The 17,821-nt window shown below is 36.7% G+C and overlaps 1 protein-coding gene across 1 annotated transcript in view; it reads right to left on the minus strand.

Annotated features, from left to right (window-relative positions):
• The window catches only part of LOC145987091 (UDP-glucosyltransferase 2-like), a 154,428-nt gene extending 137,278 nt beyond the window's left edge, over nucleotides 1-17,150 (minus strand). The window contains exons 1-3 of the mRNA XM_083121563.1: nucleotides 17,038-17,150; nucleotides 15,184-16,009; nucleotides 6,040-6,265 (exon numbers count right to left, since the gene is read on the minus strand). Of these exons, the coding sequence (XP_082977689.1) occupies nucleotides 6,040-6,265; nucleotides 15,184-16,009; nucleotides 17,038-17,039 (1,054 nt within the window). The 5' untranslated portion in view covers nucleotides 17,040-17,150. The remainder of the gene's footprint in view (nucleotides 1-6,039; nucleotides 6,266-15,183; nucleotides 16,010-17,037) is intronic.
• Between the last annotated feature and the right edge of the window lie 671 nt (nucleotides 17,151-17,821).

Consider the following 17,821-nt stretch of genomic DNA (forward strand, 5'->3'; position numbering starts at 1 on the left):
GTGGCTGACTAATCGCTTAGTTTTAGAAGTATCGTCGTTTGTTCACAGGTAATTTAATTTTACTTCGACAGGGTGATTTTGTTTTAGATGTCAACAAGGCATGATCTCCTTCTTTAACATCTCAGTTGATGAATGGGGGGTGGGGGGAGGGTAATCGCTCCCTCCGCCTTCCATATGATTGTCATGAAAAAAATTATTTCAAATCTGAAACATCTTACCGAAGCGTTATTGATTTGTCAAGATTTTTTAAGTTGAGAGGGATGAAAAACACCACCTTCTGGTGCAATCTATTTTTTCACACTAAGCAATGTGTTTGATAGCTAAAATATTGTTAATATTGTATATTATTTTGTGTGGATAAATTGGAGAAGTGATAAGCGAAATGTGACTGGGAAAAATGCATACTACCTACAGAGGAGGTTCTACCAGAGATAGTTGAAAATATACGGAGTTTGATAGTGATTCATTTCATTCAATTCATTCAATTTTTTTCTGTCCTTGGGCAGGTCTTTCCTTACAAACCTCCATGCTGTTCGATGTTCAGTTGCAAGTTTTCTAGGGAAAAATAGATGCGGAAGTTTCTAATCACTTTCCGCATCCCGTTCTCTCTTTCGCATCTTAGAAAGATCTAAGATCCCATGGGGCCCCAGAAAGAAGGTGAGGAGAATGAATTTAACTTCAATGGGTTCCTCCGGACTTCACCAAAATTCACCGCACCAAACGCAAAGGTTTAGATATAGGTTGAATATCAATTCCACCAGGGTTTTTGATCCATCTGAGAACAGAAAATCCCAATAAGTCTTCGCCCCCTTAATTTCATTATAGTATTAAAATCTTTATATGCTCAGCATTTCCGTGTGTGAAGAAACACCACAGTGTCACTCCTGTAACTGTTCGTTACGAAAATCTACCCCATAGATCCAACTTCGTTGAGCCCCTGTGTATACTGTAATGTTGACATTGAGTCAAATTTTTGTCACTTTATTTATTTTTCTTAACAGTACCACAATTCAATCACTCGAAGTATGCGTCTGAATTTTGTATTTCATTATGTAACGTCTTCTCTACAAATTTAAATAGCGACATGGAGTACCAATATTTTATAAAATGGGAACGCATGCATTTCAAATAACAATAAGCCAGTTGATTGGCGACTTACAAAATATTAATTAGACAAAAAAATATATTTTTGCAAAGGAATTTACAATCAACAATAAGTCAACAATTTAGTTTTTAAATAACGTCTGAAAAATACGTATATCCGTCAAGTAACGCCTCTTTTCTGTAGGTGCTCCTAAAGTCTAATCTCAAAATTGTGTATTGCTCTTCTCAACATTTCTTTCCCCCAAAATAGCGATTTGCTGGTACAGTGTCTCTCAAAAGTTTTAGGACAACGATATTTTAAACCTAGGCAACCCAAATTACGTAAGGCGCTGGTGGGTTGCTTGTAGAGTTAGGCTCAATTTCAGGGTTGCCATATGCACAATAGATAATTATGAAATACGCGAAAGGAATAAAACCAAGTATTATTTTATAAAACTGTAAAAAAAATCACTATTACATTTGTCGCAAATAAGAAATACTTTCTGAAAGATAGAAAATCGATTTTCTAGTATTTCATCGCTGATGAGTCTCCACAAGGGAAAAGAGGAGAGGGTGAAACGAAAAGGGACAACAAATGAGAGGAGAAAAGAGAGAGCGAAAGGGGAAGAGGAAAAGTAAAGGAGGGAAGAAAAGATAGGACAGATGTGGATAGGAAAATTATTGATGAGAAAGGGAAAAGATGCGAGAAGAGATGAGGAAAATGGAGCAAAGAGGAGAAGAGAGGAGGGAAAGAGATGAGAAGAGAGGAGAAGAGGAGGGTTGAGAGGAGAGGAGGAGACGAGAAGAGGGGAGTTGAGAGTAGAGTAAAAGAGAGAACATGAAAAGAACGAAAAGAAGAGGAGAAAGAGTGCAGTAGAGTCGGAAATCTAAGACAGGAGAGGAGATAAGAGGAGTGGAGAAAAATGGGATTGAGACAAGAGGCGAGAACAGGAGGGAAGGCGATATGACATATAAGCAGAGGAGAAGAAGGCGAGAGAAGAAGGATGAGGAGAGAAGAGAAAGGAGACGAGAGTTCATATATGTATTTGTAGAAAATATCGTCTCAGCGTCAAGAATTGATGCATTGATCAAAATATCGACATGAACCATTCAATAATATTTTAAAATGAATTGAAGAATGTATTAGATCGGTGCAAAATGCCTTTTGGCTGAGTTCAGAGCGAGATAAAATCATTGTAACATTATTTCTAATAGCAGTGTAGAGTGACTACATTGTTCTGCACCTGGAATTTACTATAAAAAATAAACAAATAAATGAATTGATACATGTTCAAAGGGATATTTTTACGTATAAGATCGTGAATTATGATACTCTAACGATAATTGTGTATTGCTTCAAGGACATTGATAAATATTAATGAAATTACTATTTACATTTGTGGTAATTCAGGACATACTAATTTTACCCCTTTACCCACTCCAGTTCAATCCAAGGATACCTCCGCAAATATCGAATGAAAAGTTTTCATTATATGCAATTCTCCATTAAATGTTTGCGCCGATTCGTACTTCCTTCGTTTTCTTTGTTACAAACAAGTATTCTTTGCACATTGCATGCAGGAAGAGAGTTGCATGTACATTTTACACTGGGAAGCTCCTCCCAGCTATTGTCAAGAACGAAAGTTTGTAGGGTAGTGGTGTCGACCTCCGTGGCGAAGTGGTTAGCAGAGCGCGCTACAACGCCAGAGGTTCTGGGTTCGAGTCCCAGGTGAGGCATGGGTATTTGTGTTCGTCCAGTTGATAAGAAACAAAGAAAATGTAAGAATTGAAAAGTGTAAAAGTGATAAAAAGAGTGAATGGTGGGGGATACTTCCGTGTAGGGGTTATTTCCTTTTTTTTAAAAAAAAGAGTGGTTAGCACAGCGCGCTGCAACGCCAGGGGTTCCGGGTTCGAGTCCCGGGTAAGGCATGGGTATTTGTGTTTGTGCAAACGTGAAAAACTGAAAATACTGTAAAAATTGAAAAGTGTAAAAGTTGGAAAAAGTGTGAATGACGGGGGATACCACCGCCTAGGGGTATTCCTTTAAAAAAAAAAAGGGGTTACCGTTGTAGATTGTCGACCTGATGGTCGTAGGTTCAAACCCCTTCGGTGGCAGAAAATTTTCGTAAATTTTAGACATATCCCATTGTATTCATTGTCCACGCAGTGTGAAACGGAATAATTCTGTTTGGAATTAACGATTGGGGGAGGGGGAGTATTGTTAAATAACAAAACCTCCATTTCAACGAACTGAGAAGTGGAGAAAAATTGGATATTCCTTATCAATATGAAAATTACATTCATATTTTTAGTGGTATAATCGCAGGTAGAATGAAAGATATTACGTGGCAGATTTTATCTCGCTCTGAACTCCGTCAAAAGGCATTTTGCACCGATCTAATACATTCTCCAATTCATTTTAAAATATTATTGAATGGTTCATGTCGATATTTTGATCAATGCATCAATTCTTGACGCTGAGACGATATTTTCTACAAATACATATATGAACTCTCGTCTCCTTTCTCTTCTCTCCTCATCCTTCTTCTCTCGCCTTCTTCTCCTCTGCTTATATGTCATATCGCCTTCCCTCCTGTTCTCGCCTCTTGTCTCAATCCCATTTTTCTCCACTCCTCTTATCTCCTCTCCTGTCTTAGATTTCCGACTCTACTGCACTCTTTCTCCTCTTCTTTTCGTTCTTTTCATGTTCTCTCTTTTACTCTACTCTCAACTCCCTCTTCTCGTCTCCTCCTCTCCTCTCAACCCTCCTCTTCTCCTCTCTTCTCATCTCTTTCCCTCCTCTCTTCTCCTCTTTGCTCCATATGGCAAACCTGAAATTGAGCCTAACTCTACACGCAACCCACCAGCGCCTTACGTAATTTGGGTTGCCTAGTTTAAAATGTCGTTGTCCTAAAACTTTTGAGAGACACTGTACATACATGGAAATTTTTAGCTCCTCAGCGTTGTGTGATTTGTTTTTGTAAATCTTTTCTTTGAGGTAACCTTACAAACAATAGTCCCAATCTGGCAGGTCATGGATGCGTGGCGGATTCACAAGTTTTGAAATAATTTTCAGCGACATGTGCCCTATACTCGCGGGTCCATATTGTACAATGCTACTACAGATCTCTCCACGAAAACAGCCCAGTGAAGGTCGGAGCTTCCCCTTTCCTCCTCCACACCCCTGCTCCTCCAGAGTTGTCACACTTCTACTGAGCTGCTCAGCCAACACTTCGCGCGATGTACGTACGTGCGGTTGATTTCGTCGGATGAAATTGTTGCTTATTGGCAACACTCTAGGTGTGTGGCGTGGCATGACTGGACTCTTTTCTTGGCGAGAGCTCTAACATTGCATCATTTATACAATACTCTGTTCCAGGAATCTCTGGTGCGAGCGAACGAAAGCAAGTGTCTGCGCACATACTGTAGTGACTCGAGAGGAACGACATCGTGTGGAGGTCACAAGCGACTGCAGTTACCAGCCTTTCCAACAGCATGTACTGCTTCGCTCCGCCCACTCGGTTTCTGCCCATCTCCACCGTTATATGGGACCTTGCTATAGAAATTTCCGGCATAATAGTATAGCTTCCTACATACATTGGCGGAGCTTATTCACCCTTCTTCGTGCTGAGTATTGGCCATTCCAAATCCATACGTTTCCTTTCCTCTAGTATCTAACTTTATAAAGTTAGATACAAATCATTAGGGACATTGAATTTTCGCGATGCGCGAAATGTGACAAAAAGATGCAATTTTGAACATTCTGCACGTAACTACACCCCCAATGATAAAATATGCATGAGTTTTATTCGCGAAGTAATGCGAAATGTGTGCTTTTCCACGAAATGAACGCTTTTTCGCGAAATAACCGTGAAATATCATCAAATTACGTAGAAAACACGCAAAAACCTGCATTCGAGGTTGTGCACGCAAACTGTCGATTTGTAGCGATATGTTTGCCTAAAGTTTCCTACCACTTGCAGCTGAAGAACGTTTTCTCTTCGATCACATCAGGAAGACGCTGCAAATTTGGATTTCCCATGCACATAATCTCAGTTCGAAAACTTTGCTCCCAGGCAAGCTGCATTCCTTTCTTCCCTCGAATGTTTACTCAACTTCCAGTTTAATTGAACTTGCTAGCTGTAGCAGCGATAAGATTAGTCTGTTCCCGCACATCTAGGGAAACAATGGTGTCATTTGTGTTCAGTCATGAATGAATTTTGTTTATTATCATGTGATTTTCAACATGTGTTTGTGTATGTGCAGTAGTGATTATTTTATTTGTTGGACAGCAAGGATATCCTTTAAATACATACAATGAATAAATCACTTGAGATATGCAATTTAGAAATGAAGTGATTTTGTGTTGATGTTTTCTTTTTTGGTTGGACAGCTAAGTACTTGTGCATGTGTACAGTATATAAAAATGAAGTAGTTTATCAATTTATAGCTCTTTTGTATGTTGTTTCCTCTCATAACGAAAAAGTGTGTGCCATTTTTTTTTCACCGCTGGTATATACCGCTGATCTAACATTTTATTTACCGTTCTCCTCAGTTTTCATTTACCATAAATTTGTCTCCCTACAAATCATGTTTAGATTTTGAATTGGAACTTTGTAGACGATTCACATATTTGCAGACAGTGATATGTCAAACTAAAATTTTGGTTTTCTGCCCAGCTAAATCAGAATTACTTCCATCGAATTAGACAAATTATTTAATCTGCATTAAAGCAACTCTGTAATCTATGCATTAGTTTGTGGCAGAAGAGTTGTAGACATGCGCGATTCTTTAAAGATTCTCCATAATCAGTTGCTACCCCAAGTGCCGAGGTCACCGCACGCTACTGTGTATAGCAATCGAACATAGGTTCTATTCCTGAAACAATATATTACACTTTCATTAAAAAAATTTCAACTCTTGTTTAAACCGTTAAAATAACAAATAGTCTCTTACCAAGCAGATCTTGTTGCGGTGCCCACTTTACAGTCTTCACATTTGGAGCGAAATGGCACTCAAAAGAACTGGACTTCTTCCATATAACTCTCTGGGGGAGCCTGGAGAGGGCTGTGCAGAACTTCTTCTCCAAATCTTGGAGCAAATCATTATCTGGAAGAATTGTTCCGAAGGACACGTAAACAAAACCATTGTCACCGGATCCATCAACAAATCTTTCCAAGTCCTAGAATTGACAGAATAGACTTGCATTAGAATAGTGGTTCCCAAAGTGTGCGCCGCGGCGCCCTGGGGTTATTAAAAAATGTACTTATTTAGTACTTTTCTTTTACAAATAAAATGTTTCTGAATTTGGAATGTGTGTATATTTTTTAACTTAAGGCAAGCAACCTAACCACATTAACTGAGCGTTGCAAGTGTTAGATAGGCCTAGATTCTGACTTGGGCGGCGCGGAAAAATTTTGAAACACTATGGGCGCCGTGAACGAAAAAATTTCGAAACCCTTACGTTAGAAGATTTCCTTCAGAAATTTTATCTTATCTACTCGCTTTTAAACTCGTAATTTTCTGAGCTATTGGTCAACGATAGGGTTGCTGTCCCTACGTCCCGTATTTTCCTGGATGGTATCATTCATCCTGGTGTCCCAAAAAGTTTGTTCGTGATGCGGTAATGTCCAGAAATTGCTTGGTAAAGCAGAAATCATTCACACCAGGCCTGTACCCAGGACGGGGCCAAGGTGGCCATGCCCCCCACCTCGAACCATGAAATATTTTGATTCAAACCTACAAAAAAAAATCATGGATAATTTTTAAGATTTTGCAAGAATTTAGATTTTCTTCTTTTATAAATGAATGGGTTGTCTCCAGAGAGAAGCAAACTCCAGAAGTCTGCAGTCTACTAGATTTAGTAATTTTAGTTTTATAACCATTTATGCGAAGCTACTAAATGTTCCTATTTGGTCGGGACAGTTCACCATATTTACTCGCTGTATTACTTTTTTCGAACTGCAGTCTTGATGAGAAAAATGTCCTCTTTTTTATGGTTAATTCACATTCAGACATGTTCTTCATTATAAGGATAAATCCATAGCCTTGGTGGTCGCATTCAGGGTACGAATTCCCATTGCGGAAGGGGGATCTCCCACCTTCGCACCAATGATCTTGTTCTATTAAAAAATTTCCCCCATTAACATTTTCCGAGGGTAAGATATTGTGTTATAACTAGACCTCGCATTTTAGGTTTTTAACCTATTTTTCCCCGTTACAGATATGTAAGAAATAATAAGTTATGTCAACGTTTGATTAAAAAACGCAACAGCTGATGAAGTTTTATAGTGCCTAAAGAAAACCATTTCGCATGTTAGAACCTATTTTAGGTTTTTGCGCCTATTTCAAGCTTTTTTTAGGTTTTTATATATATTTAAAGATTTTACAGAATTTTTATGTCACACAGAGGCATTTGCTTTGATTGGTCACGAATAAGTTCAATGACGAACGTGTTTGAAACGTACTCTCTGTCGATTTCCCTTCCTCCAAGTCCATGGTGATTTTTCAAAGTTCTAAACAAAGCAAAATGTCTGGTCCCACTGTTACCTGTACAATCCAAAGTGGTCTGATCTGTGTGGTCTTGCTCACTTTCGCGTCACTTCGATGCTTTGTGGCATTCACGCCTTCCAAACTAACATATCAGCATTGAAGTTTGCACCACTGACTACGCTTTTGTTAAAGATTATTTTCAGCATATAAGATGATCCTCACAGACAAAATTGCGGAGTTTAACTGTGGATAACATGGAAAAAGATTGTTGCCTAACTATACGGCGAAGAGAGGATTTTATTAGCAAATTTCAAATGGTAAGTTCTGCCATTGCCATAGGGTTAGGCAACACACACAACGTTATGCAACATAGTGCGTATTTCAGGATATAGGTGACTATACCTAATCAGCATTTTTCAGGAATTTTGAACTATTTTAAGTTTTTTTGAACCTATTTCAGGTTTTTTCGGGGCTAACTTAATATTTTTAGGACCTATTTTAGGATTTTTAGAACCTATTTTAAGGTTTTTCGAACCTATTTTAGGATTTTTAGAGCCTAGTTTAAGAACCTAAAGGCACACTTTGTAGAACCTAAAAATCCGAAGTCTAGTTATAACAACAAAGATAAGCAAATAGTTTGGACTTCAAACATACTTTACTAAGGATAACACCATAAACACATACAAAGAAGGAATAACAAAGAATTATGTCTGCCTGTGTGAATGTTACATACATCTTTTGTTCTCTCTCTCTTTCTTTAGGGCTGCTAACAGCATGGGGTAAAATCGTATTTCTACAGTCATAGATCGTAACGTTATATAAATGTATTTGAAGTTGAAGTTTTGTTGTGGACTAACGTCAAAACAAAATAAACCAACAGTGGATTTTTATATTTAAAATTATAATAATCTATAGAACTGTGTTTTGTAGTTGAGATTTTTAATTACAATATTTATACAGTAAAGACTCTATTAGTAAATAATCAAAGCACAGGTACATAACATCAACGGTTTATAAACGTTTCCGGAATACGTTGAGCGGTCAGCTTCCAGTATAGATTTATTGAGATACAATAACATTTCACAATAACTCTTTGTACCGTACACATTTTTTTTGTAACTAAGGGAGCCTACTACACTTGGCATGAAACTACCTACCCTTCTTTTATTTATTTCTAATTTTTTTGTTACTATTCTTTGTTACTATATATTTTTAATTTCATCGCTCTAGGTGTTTACTTCCTCGACGTGCTTAATAAATTCACTGAACACTAGACACACTAATCAATGAACACACTGAAGCACTAAACACATGAAGGTGTTTAGGGGGAGTAAAAATCTTGATGGTGACTAAAATCCAGTTGTATGTCTTCTATCTCCCTTTAGTTCCGCCGATCCTGTCTCTCTTCCATAGAGATATGTAAATATTCTAACATGTATCCTGTAGTAACCTTTAGTACTTTCACAGCTCCCGATAGAACTTTTCTTTTCAAACGAACACGACTTTGCCTCTTAACAGTTAGCAATAAATTGGATTCCTTTCCAATAAAACTTCTAATCGCAACGTAGTAATGACTACGGCTCGGAAAGTTAACTATGCACTAAAAAAAACGCAAAATATGCATGCAAATATGCACTTTAAAAACCCGTTTAATTTACAAATGCTGTATATTACAAACTATGAAAAATTACATGCCAGGCAATGAATATACCGTATCGTACCCAAGGTATTGGGTAAGAAGTATAAAGTCTTAGCATAGCAGGTAGCAGAGATAGGAATGCTGAATAAGTAATCAGACAAAGGTCGGGTGATTGACTTGGAAGGCGTATGTGGCATGAGTGTTGGAATTGTCAGGAGGTGTGATCACTTGTCGAGAATACGAGAGAGAGTAAGGTCTGCGGATTGTGAGAGAGAAGCAAAGTGGAGAACGATTATTGGATGATGGTGTGTGATTGAATCGATGTCTGACAGGGAGGTCAGACAAGTGACATTTGAGAGGACAAGTGTAGGAACAATCTTCATCTATTTGTAAGGCTGTAATATCCTTTTCTAAACCAATCCATATCGGTTCAGTCATGGAGAGTGTGAAACCCATATTTAACCTAAGTTAATTTCTATCGCCATTCCCTTAAATGTAACCTCTTGCATTTATCACATTTAGGCCAAACGAGTGATAACCATCTGAGAGATGAATGAGAAATAACTACATCACCCAATTCAATCTAGAGGTTCTTGGTTCGATCCCAAACGCAGCATGGGAGTTGCGTTACGATACATTATTCTGAATGCTCATTCGCTACACAGATTTCTTTCAATTAATATGGTTCTGCATTAAATGAAACACAATACATTACAGATCAAGATCATGATTGCATTTGATAACAGCATGATGTCTCAAATTTTCGAACTTAAAACTATTTCTGTTTTCAGCTAGAATAGTCTTATATTCAGAAAACACACGTTCCACTGCGCAAGATACAAGTAGACTGTATTTTAGGGCAACAAAGTCGGCACATCAAGTTCCAGATCATCTACACATTGTCCATTTGTATGCAGAATTTTGCAAACTTTCACCATTGTTGCATACCCACTGTTCTTTTTCAATAATGCATCCAATTTCTGTACATACACAGAATCTTCAACCTGGGAGAGGGCCTCTCTAACATCTTCTATAATTTTGATGCTTGTTTGAAGTTGTTGAAAGAAGAAAGACAGAGAAAAGATAAAAAAAGGAGAAGAGAAGCTAGGAGAAGATAAATAAATACAGTATATGCTCGGTGTTGGTTGTGGGTATAAAAATATGCACAACATCAACTTATTTTCATACAAATATGCACCTGCATATGAAATATGCATTTTTAGTTAAAAATCCTTAAATATGCATTTGCATATACAATATGCAAAATGCATAATTATCCGAGCCCTAGTAATGACACTAAACTTCACAATTGTAGTCTCAACAGTATTCCATTTAGTTTCATTTAGACTTGTTCCAAAATGGTTTGTTAAATTTGCACACCGGAGTGCAAAAACTGAGTTCATATACCGACGCGGATCTTACTCGTATCAACGCGCGGTTTGCACTATTTTATCCGCAACTCACATCAACCGTCCCCCAGAAAGAAACGTTAACAGGTTTTACTGCCTTTTTCCCCCCAGCGAGGGCGGGCCAATTTTGTAGGGGTTCGTCAAGATCGGTTACAAGTTAAGATTTTAAAATTATAGCAAATTGGACTAGTAAGAAATGGAGCCGTAGCTGCCAAGGTGGTTGTCATTGTCACCTTAGGCATTAATTTGCTAGTTTATAAATGTAGCAAATTAATTTGTGTATATATGTTTATAAATATATATATAAATGAAATAATTTATTAATGATATTAATTAATTAATTTATAATTGACATATTTCACGTGTATATATATATACACGTGAAATATGTAATATATATATGGAATATATATATATATATATATATATATATATATATATATATATATATATATATAATCAAGGTTTCGTGCTTGGGCACCCCCTCAAAAAAATCCTGGGTACGGACCTGATTCAGACTACACTTTCATGAACGTTATTTCTGTTTAAATGCGTGTATGTAACTTTAAAATGCTACTTACACAATTTAGCTGTGAATTGCTAATTATGGCAGTTTCGGTGTACAGTCCATAATAATAATGCGTGGATACATGCTACTTTGTCAGGTCTCGTCGCCTTCCAATATGCTTCCGGTCATCGGTGTCTTGGATTTTTACTTGCAAAATACGGCAACCCTAGCTAAAGATTGTCTTATTCTATTTTACAATTACAAATTGGACATATCTCATTTTTCTTATTTTCTGTTACAATGGATCTGAGCGTATCAAGAAATTTACTAAGAGACACTGGCTCGACGAGTGCCTCATTACTTTACGGCGAACAAGACTTCAGCGGAATGAATTATATTAAATGATTCCTATAGATTTTTATCGTGATTCATGCTCTGTGCTATTCATCCAAATTAGTAAGATTTTGTTCAAAAACATATTTCTCAACTTTTCTGTTCAGAAAGAAAAAAAATGGGTGCATGCGAAGAATTTCCTCATTAACTGCTGTTCTCTGACAACGCTTGGGTGTACTATTATGAACAATGTTATTTATTGCTTTCTTTAATCGTAGACAGTAAGTAGTACGTTTGAAAAAAAATCCTCAGGTGTAGCGATAGAAATGTGGGAAAACCTGAACTTTAGTTATTAATAACCTGAACATTATTTTGATATTAGCTTCCTTTACTCTCATTGGCTGATATAATGAAGAATAATTTGCCGGAACACGATATGTAATAAAGAATATAAAAAAATATTACTTACATTTTTTAGTACAATTTGTATGCAAGGTAAGTGGTCTAAAAGATAGGAAGAGCTACATAAGCTATCTGTTCATAATGTTAGAATCATTGCCGAGTATCATCCTGTTCTGATTTTTTGTAGATAACTGTAAAATTAATGAGAGGGGTAAACGTACTTTACAGGATGACCACACCTCTTCGGAGAAAATAAATCTGAGGGATTTATTTCAAACGTGTAAAATTTTGCATTAAAATATAAATTCCAAAAATGACGAATCAAGGAGAGAGATACGGCTCCAATACAACACTGTGATGTCAAATCGAAATAAATATCTTTATAATCTGATGCACTTTCAGAAAACCAAGCAGTTTAGTAAACCGAATTCATGTGTTTGTCAGGAGTCCCGGGATCGAACAAAAATATTAGAATGTTAGCTTGATATAACTTTGAACCGGCCCGTGGCGGAATGGTTAGCAAATCGCGCTACTACGCCAGGGGTCCCGGGCTCGAATCCCGGCCTGGGCATGGATGTTTGTGAGTGTCCATTCATTAATTTTATCATAACATCACTCATCCCCATCTTCGCAATTTAGCCAAAGTGGCACAAGAAGCTATGTAAAATAAAGCAAATCAATCAATCAATCATGTATTTGTCCACAGACCCGCACACAAAAAAAGCTCAGGACTCTAAGAAAATAAATGGCATGTCATTAGTAGAAGAAAGTCGATTTTTTTAATGCCAGGAAAGAAAGCCCCACAATCACCACAAACCACAACGAAACTATATGTAACATAATGGTGATATATAACATGGCACGTACAGTGTACCCACTGGAATAAATGGGTACACGATTCGTGTTCTGGACTCTCAACGATGAACTGCATTTCTACATTTGTAGTGTGTGTGTAAATAAATGACCATTCAATCTTTACAGATATTTCCCAGCTGCAACAGTTACTTAGATATTTTGATATCCATGTCGAGATTTCGTTTACTTAACTCAAGATCTGATATATTATATATGTATAAAATGATTGTGTCTCTAATTAAAGATTCTTTTATCAGAGAACTTACCATTCTACTGTGCTGTCGTTGAAACATGTTATTTCTCAATTTTGGAAATAACTGTTCGACTTGGGCTCCCTGTTGTGCAATTAGGAGACTAGTTGATGAAACCGAGCCATTTACAAGCGTTTCGAATTGTTTTTATACTTCCGATTGCAATAAAAATGTTCAGAAATGAATGTGAAGTAAGATAAAAGATCCCTTGACAAGCTAATATATCAAAATCTTAACGCAGGTCCCGGAAGTTGAGGACCGAAAAAATTTGAGAAAAAGACCCTTCAAAATACCGTTAAAATTGGAGAAAAGGACCGAAAAAATAAGAAAAGAAACCCTGCAAAAATATGTTGTTTCTCTGATCATATTTCTTCGCATGTTCCAGTCTGTTCTCAGGCATCACATGCTTTCAAAACACATACATTGACCAACATTAATCAAAAATGTATAAAAGATAAACGTTTTTCTCGTAAGACGTACTTGAAGAAAGTTTTCGAAAACACGCTGTTTAATTTTAATGAAAGTTACATACCTTACTCCGCATTGCAGTATACCAGCAAGGTCATCATCAGGTGCTCTGGTGTGAACGACCGACGATTCTCCAACAGAACACTTGGAGAAACTTCTCTCTACATCTGCCGATGTCAAGGGAAGGTTTTCATGGAATCGTTTTTCTGCAGAAACTTTTGTTTCACACAGTTTACAGAATAGAATTTTTCCATCAGTTGAAAACACATCGTCTCCGAAATCGGATACAACTTGTCGTAAGAAACATGACTTCAATGGTTTAACCTTAGGCATCTTGAAGAGCATTGAAACAAGTGGCCTTGTAGAACTGTCTCCCTGCTAACTCTCCCACTAACATGGCTGCCAAAGAGCAAGGAATAAATTCTTACAGTTGGCACTCTCCGCTGCCTGCTTCGCGCCTAGTATTGCCAACATAGGCGCCGACTCCATGGGCCTTGAGGGGGGGGGACAATCTAATGTATTATTTTGCTTATCTTGTAAAGTTTACTCTGAATTGTGCCACATGAACTTAACTTTAAATACACATTTGAAATGTTCTAGACCATCAACTTTGGGGGGCTGAGACCGCTAAACCATCAACTTTGGGGAGGCTATGATCAGAGACAGCAAAAGACATGACTTATTACTATATACTAAGTATATAGTAATACGAGATCATTGATTTTTATTTTATGAAAACTATGTAAATAGAAGGTAATTAGAGGTACTCAATGTTATGCATATGACTTTATGTTCATTACTGCAAAGTATGTAATGTATGAAACGATAATATTAATGTTTATAATATTGAAAATAAGATTTTATGGTTTATGAATCGCTATGAATGTTGGTAATGCTATTGAGTGAAGTTCCAATTACGATTTTGGACGGTTCCGGTACTCGATCCCGCGATAGGTACTCGTAATAATTATAGTGTACTAAGGAATAATGTAATATGGTAGGAAAGAAGGTGGATCGGGATGCCAGACAGAAGACTGCCTCGAAATGTGAACTCTTCACAGGTTGACGACAAAGGAATTTAGGGAATGTGCGATGAAGGTCAAATGACGTCAGAACGTCAGAACAAAGAAAGAACCCGATTGACCAATCAGAAAACGCGTCGGTAAATTTTGAGAACCGGTTTCTCCACTGTTAACCAGAACGCAAGAACAGAGGAAAGGTATGCAACGGAAGGGATTGAACCAGACAACAAAGGGGAATGAGCGGTCAAGGTCAAATCAACTGCGCATCGCTTGTTGAACCGGTTTCCGCCGCCAATTAATATTCCGTTCAGGCTTGCCCCCAGGGAACTGAATGCTGTAGCAACGTTTTAGGATAGAGCGTTGCGTGTTAGAATATACAAAATGAGAAACGAGAATTTTGTGACATCGCAATTTTAATATAAACCTTATTCAACTGATTGATTGATAGATTTGGTTTATTTTGCATTGGTTTTACATCACTTTTGGCTAATCGCGAAGATACAGTCATAAAGAACAACCAAGTCCAGGCCGGAATTAAACCTCAGAACCCCAGGTACACCTTACTCAAGTTTGGCAGCAGCCTCGTCTACATTACTGCGTTATAACTTATCAGACAGAAATAAGTTTTACTTTAAATTTCCAGTTGCCTATTCCATTACAACCCGAGTCTTTTAAGAATTTTTCATTCTATTAAAATCGGATAAAATTCACTGATACATACCTCAGGCAGTGGTAGAGGCTCCCTGCAATGCATTCCTCCAACATGAATCGTCCTCGAAAACTTGGGGCGAATTGAACTGGTGCTGATCTCTGAGTTGACTAAAATCAGGCTGACATTCTTCATCACATCCTCAACACGTGGTACTTCAGTTTCGAAGTATTGCCTCAGAAGGGAATCGATGGTTGGTAAGCACAGCCAATACCAATGGAGATTATACACAGCTGTGTACAGAGTGTTGACTGTTCTTTGAAAGAGAGTCATTCTCTCTGCATGTGGAAGGAATAAGTTGGGGTTGTATGAGTGGGAGAAGTAGTCGCCGGTGAGGGTGTTATGGTAAGGCCACAGTGAAGGGACAAGAGACACGTACGGGACATTTTGATTGTGAAGAAGACCAAATGAGCACTCCATGCCGAAACTTGAGCTAATAACGAGATCGTACGTGTCATCAATTATGGGGATTATTTTTGATTTCATGTGAAATAGTTCCTTGCAAATATTCACAAGGAAGTAATTATTAATGATAATGGATTCATACAGTAGTCTTCTTTTTTGTCTTGTAAGCAATGGATCAGGAAATAGTTTCTCTCTTTTCTTGGATAATGCCTCTAGTGTCACTTCCTTAATGTTGGGATGTGTTTTCTTAAATGGCATAATGTTTATCATAACAATTTGGTGATCTTTCTCAGCCAAAGCTGTAATTATGGGTTCATACATATTGAAATGGCTTTGTGTAGTCGAAGGCATTAACACAAGTATTTTTTCTGACGTGCAAATCATCAGGACGTGTGATAATACCAGGAAGAATATCGTCATATGCATCCAAACCCTGCAAAAGGCAGTATAAGAAATGGTATCAAATTGGTCTTTGTCATAAAATTATTTTCCGCACCATGAAAAGAGAGTTATGAAAAATTGAACAAACACTTATTACAAATTGACTGGTTTCCATACTTAAATTGGAAATTACTTCAATGAATTCTTTATTTCAAGCCCATTTTACTCAAAATTATTCTACTCTATAAGATTATAAAACTGTCCACAATTTACATATCAAAGTACTGTTGTAAATAATAAAAAGGAAGCTTTAAAATATGAGCCATTTTTCTTTCTAATTGTACTTTTGATTTATTTTAACTAGGTTTTATGCTCTTGTTATTTCATCGCGAAGATCAAGATTAATTGTGAATTCACGCAACATAGAAATGAACATACGCGATGTCCATGTCTTATTCAAGATTCAAACTTACAATCTCTGGCCTAATAGCAAGGTATTTCAACCATTCCACCAAATGGAGAATTATGCAAATACAGAAATATGCCTACTCATCTTCGAATGGAATTATTGGACTTACGCTAAGTATATAATGTACTGTAATATGAATAATACATTTTTAAGATATAAAAATCCAAAAAGAAAGAAATAAACAATCCAATTCCATTTATTTTACACCCAAAATTTCAGAAATTTTACGTACAGGTTGTCTGACGTAGGAATTGCAAGTGTACATGGGATACATATTGTCACAAAAGTAAAAGCGGAATTAAATTCATGTTTCGTGTAATGAAAAACGATATACTAATTTCGATATAATAATAAACACATGTAGTTTACATATATGTTCTTCTTATTCTAAGACAAAACCGACCACAGTGAACCTATAACTCTACCTTGTGGAAAACGTTTTAAAGAGATGAACGAGGTTTCAAACCATCGAATATGAAGTAATAAGATAAAATTTAGTTTTAGGATTGGATTCGGGCAAGTTGATGATATTAGGAAAATTAAATTATTGTATGTCATTTAACAATTGAAATTAAACCAAATATGAAGCTGAATTAAATGCTGATACTTACATTCTTCTTCATTTCCTGCTACTGTCGATTAATATAAAGCCTCAACCTTCAATAAGTATAACATATACACACCTTATCAGAACTTTTCAAACTCACTTGGAAGACAATAAATCGTCAAACCCAGTAAACTAGTTATGCATGTTGTTGTTTTTCACAAAGCGGAAAGAATGCGATATTCTATCTGTGCCACAGAGTACATGTTAACGTTGATGCAACTTTATCGGAGAGAGTTATGAGCAATGTCAAAATAATTATCATGCCAAATGCGTTCTATTATTCCTTGGCCTGGTTACGTTCTTGATATAAACAGTAGTGGTCAAGGTTGGCAATGGTTTCCTTCAATTACTACTTGATCGTTCTGCCCCAAGGCAATTAAATAGTCATAATTTCATTTGTATTGTCGAAATGGTAATTTTTATGTAACATTCACAATAAACTGTTGAATGTTTTCTTGCACTTAAAGTTTCTCTGTAATATTAAAAATTATATTCACCATTAGCGTGACTGAATGTACTATCCTGAATAACATTATAATGAGCAATGCAGGTAAAATATTGCCCTGAATAAAAAAAAAACATATATTTAAAAACAGCATCAGAATCAGAATTATGTGATTAACTCTGTGAGAATTACAGGGAAAATGACACTTATGCCTACGAAATGTCTAAAACCGCACAAGAACAGGATAAAAATATCAAATATTTATAGTTTTGAGTTTCTGAAACGGAAACGTATACTGAAGTATAGAAAATACTTTATTGATTTTTTTATTTTTTTATGTCCA

The sequence above is a fragment of the Lepisma saccharinum genome, chromosome 4 (assembly GCF_977018435.1).
Source record: "Lepisma saccharinum chromosome 4, izLepSacc3.1, whole genome shotgun sequence".
Lineage (NCBI taxonomy): Eukaryota > Metazoa > Arthropoda > Insecta > Zygentoma > Lepismatidae > Lepisma > Lepisma saccharinum.